This window comes from Octodon degus, unplaced genomic scaffold, assembly GCF_000260255.1.
Source record: "Octodon degus isolate 3935 unplaced genomic scaffold, OctDeg1.0 scaffold00017, whole genome shotgun sequence".
Taxonomy (NCBI): Eukaryota; Metazoa; Chordata; class Mammalia; order Rodentia; family Octodontidae; genus Octodon; species Octodon degus.
In genome coordinates, this window is record NW_004524593.1 from 16,336,292 (window position 1) to 16,345,581 (window position 9,290).

At 48.1% G+C, this 9,290-nt stretch overlaps 1 protein-coding gene across 1 annotated transcript in view; it reads left to right on the top strand.

Moving 5' to 3' along the window:
- Positions 1-305: 305 nt before the first annotated feature.
- Positions 306-9,290, top strand: part of Cenpf (centromere protein F) — a 44,058-nt gene continuing 35,073 nt past the window's right edge. The window contains exons 1-3 of the mRNA XM_012513726.2: positions 306-467; positions 1,406-1,602; positions 9,159-9,280. Coding sequence (XP_012369180.1) covers positions 306-467; positions 1,406-1,602; positions 9,159-9,280 — 481 coding nt within the window. The remainder of the gene's footprint in view (positions 468-1,405; positions 1,603-9,158; positions 9,281-9,290) is intronic.

Here is a 9,290-nt window from a genome sequence, read left to right on the forward strand (position 1 = left end):
TGGCAGTCACCTTCCAGAGGATGCAGAGACGGATATTACCTTTCACATGTGCTGTTTTCATGCCTGACTCGTGCAGGTAGTTAGGTGGACCCATGAGTCTTTGACTTCAATTTTCTTTTCTTTTCTTTGAGTCAGGGCCCCGAACCTGTGCTGATCCTCCTGCCTCCGCCTCCTGAGTGCTGGGATTGCAGGCGTGTAACCCCATGTCTGGCTTCAATTTCCTTTTAGCTGTGCAGACATCAACGGTCCGGGTGTTCTTTTCAGTTCACTGTTCCATGTGGGAGGATTAAAGAAGGGGGGCCAGGATGAGCTGGGCTGTGGAAGAATGGAAGGAGGGCCTGCCTACCAGAGCGCTGCAGAAGATCCAGGAGCTGGAGGGGCAGCTGGACAAGCTCAAGAAGGAGAAGCAGCAGCGGCAGTTTCAGCTCGACACGCTGGAGGCCGCGCTGCAGAAGCAGAAGCAGAAGGTACTGCGACTCTGGGGTTTCCAACGCTTAACTCTGAAGTGATACTCTGCCTTTGTGCGGCCACTGCTCCCCGCCGCTTTTCAGATGTTTCTCATTGCCTCGGATCTTTCCATCTCTGTCCTCATTTCTGCTTACCTGCTGATAGCCAGGGATGTTGGGCTCCATCCTGACTTCCTCTGGGGACCCCGCCTTGCGAGTCATGTTTGCACTGCACAGCGAGGAGCCCCAATTCTTGGGCTTCCTACTGGGGTCCACGTTAGAATGCTTCATTGTGCGAGCGGAGATGGCCTCCCTGCGTGGGCTATGGGCCTCAGTGTCTCGCAGCCTCTTCTATTCATGTCTAGGATGTCTAGGGAATGAAAGCCTCGTCAGTCTTTTTCTTCTTTTAATCTCTGTGCCAGCGAGTAGTGGTGGGACCAGCGCTTATAAATGTCTTTGCTTGTGGAAGAATTTTGTGATTCTTACCGTACTTGGCTTTAGCAGCCAGGCTTGAAGATGGTTTGCTAAGGGAGAGGGGCTGGTGTTGATGGTTTTTAATTCTTGAAGGGATTTGAAGCCTGCATTTCTAAGAAGGAAAGGCACAGTGTCGTAATGCGTGACCTTGGGGAGCTCTTTCTTTTTATTTATTTATTTATGTGTGTGTGTGTGTGTGTGTGGCCAGCTCAGCCCACCAGGGGGCGGGGCTGGCTGGCATGTGGTGCTGGGGGATTGAACCGCGGTCCCTGCGCTTTGCTAAGCTTGTTCTAGGTAGGTGCTTTAGACCACTGAGCCATCTCACCAGCCCTGGGGAGCTCTTTCTTTCAGCAGGCTTCTGAGTGTTTAGAAAGCTTTGACGCTGTGCTTGCTGCAGCCATGTGTTAGGAAATTGCTGGTCATTGCTGGGCTCTAAATTCACAAAGAAGGGACCGATTGATTTCCTTCTCCATGAACCCCTTTAGGTTGAAACAGAAAAAACCGAGGGCGCAAACCTAAAGAGGGAAAATCAAAGACTGATGGAAATATGCGAAAATTTGGAGAAAAGTAAGCAGAGGATTTCTCATGACCTGCAAGTCAAGGAGTCGCAAGTAAATTTCCAGGAGGGGCAGCTGAGCTCAGGCAGAAAGCAAATAGAAAAATTGGAGCAAGAACTTAAAAGGTAATGATTTGGATAGTATTTGTACAGGTATGGTTTCTGCAAATTCATCAGATGCATTTATTATTCTTTAATAAACGATCATTATATAGTGCAGTGCTTTTTTTCCTTTAGTGGAATACAAAGCGGTTTCCTCTGTCATTTTATTAGCACGTCAGATGGTTGCTCGATCATTCAATTAGTACATTTTTTTTCTAGATTGTTGTTGTGTTTTCTGAGACAGGCTCTCTCTGTGCAGCCCAGGATGGCCTTGAGCTCATTTGATCCTCCTGCCTCGGCCTCCCTAGTGCTGGGAATACTGGCTGCATTACCAGACCCGACTCGTTTTCTTTATTAGTACAAAGCTGTACTGCGTGGTTACATTCCTTGTGGGGAGCTGGTGCTTGTACCTAACACATCTTTATTTTATTTTAATTTTTATGTATTTAGTGCAGGGTCTACAGGGGCTCACTACAGAGATTGGACTTGTAGCGATCCTCCTGTTTTCAGCCTCCCAAGCGCTGGGATTACAGGTGCACACCACCATGCCCAGTCTCAGTAACAGCTCAGCGTGCCCCGGGGCGGGGGCGGCCGGGCACGCCAGGGATCAACCCTGGTCCCTGCGTCTGTCTAAGCAGGCGCTTCAGTCTGCTGAGCTGTCTGGCCGCTCCCGTAGCGCATCTTAATCCCTTTTCCCATTTCCTTTCCTCTCTCCCCTCCGTCTATCTCTGGGTGTCCCCCTCCCTTTCCTTTGAAAAAGGTCAGTCTCCCTACTTCCTGTTCTCTTGTTTTGTTCTGTTTTTATATTTTGGGCTTCTCACGTGAAGAAACCGTGTGGTATTTACGTTTGTGCGGCTGACTTACTCCGCCAAAGGTTATGGCCTCAAGGTGCATCCGTTTACTTATCAGTGCTGCGGGTTTACCTTTCTTAGGGTGCAGCAGCGCTTCATGGTGTGTAAATGCCACATTTTCTGTGTCCATTCGTCTGCTGATGGACGTGTGTATAGGCTGCTTCCAGGACAGAGCCACTGCGTGTCGCACAGCTGTAATGGTGGGTGTGCGTGGATCACTGTAAAGTGATGTCTCTGACTGTGTGTGTGTGGCCCGTTCAGCTCGCCCTGGGGGCAGGGCTGTGTGTGCTGGGAATGGAACCGTGGTCCCCGCGCAGCAGGCGCTTTAGTCTGCCGAGCTAGCTCACCGGCCCTCAACCCGTACAGGACATCAGCAGGGGGTGTCTTAAAAGACATACACTGCAGCTGGGCCAAGTAAACTTTCTAGTTGCTGTTACTCTGTGATGTCTCTGTGCAGGTTTCTCTGGTAAGTCCATTTAGGACACGTTAGCTGAGTTCCAGGCCGTGCCAGGTGCTGCGTGGGTGAGCGATTCAGTGGCCCTCAAAGACAGCAGGAAGTGTCATGTGGCTTACCTTGAGGGCTCAGGTTCCTCTGGGAGGAAAAGCTACTGCAGGGAGCCAGAGGAAAATCCAGAACCGGGAACCTGAGAAGGATGAGGAGCTCGGAAGGCCCAGTGGTCGTTGAGCCCAGGTGCAGAGGGCCGGACCGGGTGGGCGTCCACGCCCTTCCCTGCGCACGTGGGTGGAAGGGGCTGAGAAAGCTGGCAGGCAGCTTGACTGAGGGCTTGAACCGGTGACAGCCTGGAATCAGGCGGGTGTAGGGGGTTGCCCAGGAGGATGGAGGCGTCGCCGCGGACTCTAGGTGGGTGGAGGGAAGTGAAGTCCGCGACCTCCTGGCTGAGACCTTGGCTTGCAGCCTCTCCTTCCACTTCAGACACCATGAAACCAATTTGCCCACTTCTTTGCCGTGATTAGGCAATGCCAAAGCTGCTCATTACAACTTTTTATTTAAGAAAACTCCAAATAGATGTGTTAATAAAAAGAAGATTAATGGAGTCTCACAATATTCTGCTAGTTTAAAAGTGGTATTTTCTTGTTCTAATGGTAGGATTTTGTGTAAATTCTAGCTAACAGACTTCTTCTTTTTTTTTTTTTTTTTTTTGGCAGTACCAGGGATCAAACTTGGAACCTTGTGCTTGCCGGGTGGGCCCTTAAGCTGCTGAGCTATCTCCCAGGCCCACTAACAGACTTTTAATAATTTCTTCCATTGTGGAGTCCACAAATTCCCAGAAATTAAAAATAAAAATTATCTTGAAATAGCTTTAGATCGGGCTGGGGAGATGGCTCAGTGGAATAAGCGCTTCCCTGGCAAGCGCAAGGGCTTGAGTTCAGTCCCCAGTTCTGAAAAAAACCCCAAAAAACTAGCTTTAGATTGACAGAAAACTTGCAAAAATAGCGGAGTTCTTATCTGGTGTCCTTCAGCAGGAATTTCTAGTTGTTAACAACTTAGGCAACCACAGTATAATTTCCAAACCAGGGAATTCGATTCTGTTAACTAGACTTTATTAGAATTTCACTGGATTTCCAGTAATCCCTTTTCTTCCTGGATTCTGATTCAGGATTCCACGTTGCATTTAGCTGAGGTTTTTTTGAGCATCTTGTAACGTTATGAGGGTTCCTTCTCTTTCACGACCTTGACATTTTTGAGAAGTACTACTTAGTTACTTTGGAAGGCGGCCCTCCACTGGGGTTTGGCTGGCAACTCTGTCCCTGAGGAGTGTTTCTCAACAGGAGCACGGTTGATATTTCAGGCTGGCCGGCTTGGTATGGAGGGCTGGTTGCCATATGTGGTCGGGTCTCTGGCATTCTTGGCCCATGTCCACCAGACACCAGTGGTGTCCACCCGATGCCTAAGGGGTGACCATCAGGGGCATCTAAGTGATGCCAGCGACCTTTGGGAGGGTGGAACCCTCTGGCTGAGCGCCCAGGAGTCAGACCAGGATCACCGGCTTTGGTGAGGGTGCTGCAGGGTAGCTACCTGCTGCTCCCAGGCATGGCCCCGGGCTGCCGGACTCAGGAACTTACAGCCCTGATGATTTGGTTAAGCTTTCTCTGTGGTAAAAGTCCCAACTCCTCCTCCTCTGTAGACTTGCTGGTTTCCCTTTGGAAATTAATAAATATGTTGGTAGCAAGAGATTAGGTTTTTGCGGCAAGGCTATGATAAGGGGAGTACTACCTACATCATCAAAAATACTTTTCAGTGTTTATTTTTTTATTTTTACTTTTAAAAAATCTCTATCAGAGGGCTGGCCAAATAGCTCTGCGGATTAAAGCACCTGAAAGCAGGTGCAGGGGCTGGAGGTTTGATCCCTGGGCCTGCTGTGCAGGCTCTGCCCCCGGGGCGCACTGAGATGGCACTTGAGAGTGGGCGCGGTGGTGCGCACCTGTAATCCCAGCTCTTGAGAGGCTGAAAACAGGCAGATCATTACAAAGCTGATCTAGTAGTGAGACCCTGAACACCCTGTAGACTTTTCCCCCCAAGAAAAACTCATTATCAGTACACATTTGCCGTTCATAATTAATTTTTTCCACACCCTTCTTGCATCCTCCCTGCGCCCTCTGACTCTGCTCTTCTGCCCATTTGCAGAGCCTTCTGCCCGTGTCCTTTTCCAGCTCGCTGTCATCCCTTCGCTGCCTCTCCTACCCACTTCCGCCTTGCATCCCCCTTCCCATCTAAAAAGTGACCTCGGGGACCACCAACTCAGGACCCCCCTCCTGTCCCTGTCTCGAACAAGAGCTTTCTTTCCTTCAATAAATATATTCTGCTTTAAAAAAAAAAAAAAAGGGATCTTCCTGCTTCCTGTTATCTGATGTTTATTTTGCTCTCTTTTTTATACTTGGAGCTTCTTATATAAGTAACACCGTGTGATGTTTAAGCTTAATATTCTGCTCTTTTTTAAAAATTAATTTTACAAAATATTTATTTATTTATTACAGGGTCTCGCTATGCAGCTTTGGACTCGTAGTCATCTTCCTGTCTCAGCTTCCTCAGTGCTGGGATTACAGGCGTGCGCCCCCACGCCTAACTTCTGGGCTGGCACAGCATGCGGTACTGGGATTAAACTAGGGTCCTTGCTCTTGGCACGCAGGCGCTTGGACCGCCGAGCTGCCTCCCGGCCCAGTCTTGTGCTCTTGAGCTGCTTGCGTCCTCCGGCAAGTGCCTTGCGTTTATCCGTCGCTGTGGTAGGGCGGGCCTCTCCTCTGTGTTCTCTCCGGGAAAGTGGCTGTTTTTTTTTCTGGAATCGTGTTCTGTGACTTACAGCTTTGTTGCTTGGCTGTGCGGAAAGGTGGTCACCTGACAGCTGCACATGGGGACCACGCCACCTTCTGTCTTACTGAGTTTTCCTGCCATTCCAAGTACTGTTGGCAGTAAGGATCTTGTGTGCTTAATCCTGTGTCCTTAGCACCTGACACTTCAGTGAAGGAAAGATAGATTTTAGTTTTAGAAAACAGGCACTGGGAAGTAGAAGGCACACCTTGGATGCCGGCATAATTGTTTCTTTCAAAAGCACATTTTTGGGTGCTGGATGGATGGATGCATTGATTGATTGATTGTCTTTTTGAGACAGGGTCTTGCTGTGCAGTTCAGGCTGGCCTTGAGCTCATTTTATAGCCCAGGCTGGTCTGGACCTCCCAAGACTCCTCCTGCCTCAGCCTCCTGAATGCGGGGATTACAGGTGTGGGCCACCACTCCCGGCTGGGTTCTAGTTTTTGAGATGCTTGTTTTGATTAATTTGAGCAGAAAAGGATATATTTTTAGCATGTTGAGGAGAGTTGCTTTTGTAGACCCTTCTGCATTTCCTTGAAGAATGTCATTTAATAGCAGCGTCTGCTACTCTAAAGCCCTCAGGAATGCAACACTAAGGTAGCAACTGTTGAGTATTAGCATCATTATTTTCCATGTTATAACCATTAAATGCAGCAATATTCCTGTCAATGTGAGTAGTCATCAGGGTCGTCATTGTGGCGCTTGGACACTCATTGCATATTTGATTTAAAAATGTTCTTACTGCTGGGCATGTTGTCGTGTACCTTAGCTATTCCAGCTGCGCAAGAGGTCAAGGTAGGAGGGTTCCAGTTCAAGTTCAAGGCCAGCCGAGTGACAGCCTGTCTCCAAGAAAAAGTTTCATTAGTTACGTGGTTATGAACATTTGTTTTTAGTTTTTATTTTACTTTACTTTTTTTGTGGGCCCGGGGATTGAACTCAGAACCCTGCGCTTGCCAGGCAAGCAAATATTTGTAAGAAGTTACAAGCTATGTATGTAAAACTTCGAGTATGGGTTTCTAGATTATAAAAACTTGAGAGTACAAAACTATAGACTACAGGAACTTGAATGTAGTGTTCAGGTTCTTCCTGGCTCCCTTTGAGGGCGGACCAGGAACCATCAACTCACTAGTGGCTGCCAGTTGGGTTTCAGGAAGACCTCCTGGAGTCAGGTTCCGGCCTTCGGAATATTGGCATTGTGGCTCGGTTCAGAAGAGAACAGTTTAATTTAATTCTTTTTTGGTGCTGATTATTTTTATTATTTTTATTCTGTATGCAGGAAAGGAGAGACAAAAGTTTTATAAGAAATGCAGGTTATACATTGCTTAATATTTAAGGTATTTTTTTCTTCTTTTATAAATGAGAGAAAAGGAGACCAGACATGAATCAGAGAGGGAAAAGAAACACTGGTTTCGCAAGGTCCTCCAGTTCCTTTCCAGAATTGTCGCTGGATGCGTACCACACCGCAGGATGCTCAGCACCCATCTAATACTTTTATATGTGTGCTGTTTCTTTCTTTCTTACTCTTTCTTTTTTTTTTTTTGTTTTTTTGGTGGCTGGCTCAAGCCACCCTGGGGGCAGGGCTGGCACTGCATTTGGTGCTGGGGATTGAACCATGGTCCCTGCACATTTGCCTAAGCTTGCCTAGGCAGGCACTTTAGACCTCTGAGCTATCTCGCCAGCCCTGTGCTGTTTCTTTTGACAATTGAAACCTCTGCTGTAACTCTTAGAATCTTTGGACTCAGAATATCTTTAAAGATTCTTAGGAATTTGGGAGTGATCTAGTCTCCTTTCTACCTCTCCTGTTTCTTTTCTTGCCTCAGAAGGGCCCTGTTAGACCTCTGCGGGGCTGTAGACACACTCTTCCCAACACGCAGTCCCCCGGGTCCGTGGCCATTGAGCCTTTGAAATGTGGCTGCTGCTGACTGAGGCTGTGGGCCAGGCCACGTGGCACAAGCCGGATTCTGGGCGTTTCGTACTAACGTGAGGTGTCTCATTGATCATTTTCTGTTTGTTTTTTTTCTTTGATACTTTTCACAAAGTTTACAAGTCAAAGTGATAGTACCTTAATTTACCTGGAAAACAGCCAGTTCAGGTAAATATAAAAATGAATTTCACGGGCTTTCTGTTGCTTTTTAAATTGCTAATAGGAGATTTCCATGTGTAGCGTGTTATCCATGTGGAGCATCAGTATGGCGCTTTGGTCTCCAGGATTGTCACCGTGTTCCGCTTGTGCAGTGCCTCTTTCTCCCCAGGTTGAGTTTGGAGCTGGGAAATAGCCCTTCCTTCACCTTTACTTCTTGCTTTGGACACTTGCCCCTTGAAGAGAGAGGGGCCTCCCATTAGGTCCTCAAAAGGGGTGTTGGTTTGGGGTGTTGGCTTTGTCCCTTCCTGGAGGGAATGCATGGGTGTCAGTGTGATCGATTCTACCTCGGGGAGTAATGGTGGCAGGAATGAGGAAAAGAGACAAGAAGACAAGAACTGGGAGGTGGTGACTTGTCTGCCCAGTTGGCGAGACCACCCCGTAAACAATGATATGGATGTTTATTTATACCTTTACAAAGTTAGTAACGCATGACACAAGGTTGCCCAGTGACTAATAGCTGACATCAGCCAGCGAGGATGCTTCTCGCAGGGCTGAGGTAGCTTGTCTGATGTAAGCACCAACACATAGTCCCGCCTGCACACATTTGACCACTTTTCCAGCTTTCGTAGCTCCCAACACTTCTGGTAAGCAAAATTGGACATTAGAGACTCACAAAAATCAACGTTTTTTTAAACATAAGAACAGCACCCTCTTTTTACCCGGATTGCGGGTTATGGATTTCCTTGTATGATAGCGGTACACTATATGTACAACACAGTGCAGAACTCACTTTCCCCGTTTCTTTGTAACTGTGTCCAGCCTCATCCATTCTAGATCCGTTATATTTAATTTATATATCTGCTTTTAAAATGCCATGTAGCATATAAGCTAGACATCTAGTCTATGTTTTGGAGGTGGCTCGGCGTCATGGGCAATGCCACCCTCTCCCACGATTTGACTGACCCCAGCATCATAAATGCCACTCTCGGCCCTGGTTTCCCAAGCTCCGGTTCCTTCCTGTGCGTGTTTTCCTTTGGCTCGGAGGGTGGCGTCTGCTGGAGCGCGTGCCTGGCCTTCCCGCCCTTCGCTGCCACAGCGGTTGCTAGCGTCTCCGTCGCAGCCCGTTCATACCACTGCAGTGGCTGGAAATAGATGCGCTTCCCCACCTTTTAAGTGTCTGCTGGATAAATGGAATGTGTATGAGTTCTTAGAGCACAGGTTTCTTTGGAAGTTTCTTACTCTCTGGGCACACACAGCATCCATTTTCTGCCACCGTTGTTCTAATCTGGCTCGTGGCCCTTGGGTCCTTTTCTAACAGGTGTAAAGCGGAACGTGAAAGGAGCCAGCAAGCCGCGCAGACTGCAGAGGTCTCCCTGAGTGCCTGCAGCACACCACAAAGAATTTCTGCCACTCCGCTAACACCAAGTCAATATTACAGCGGTAAAGAGTC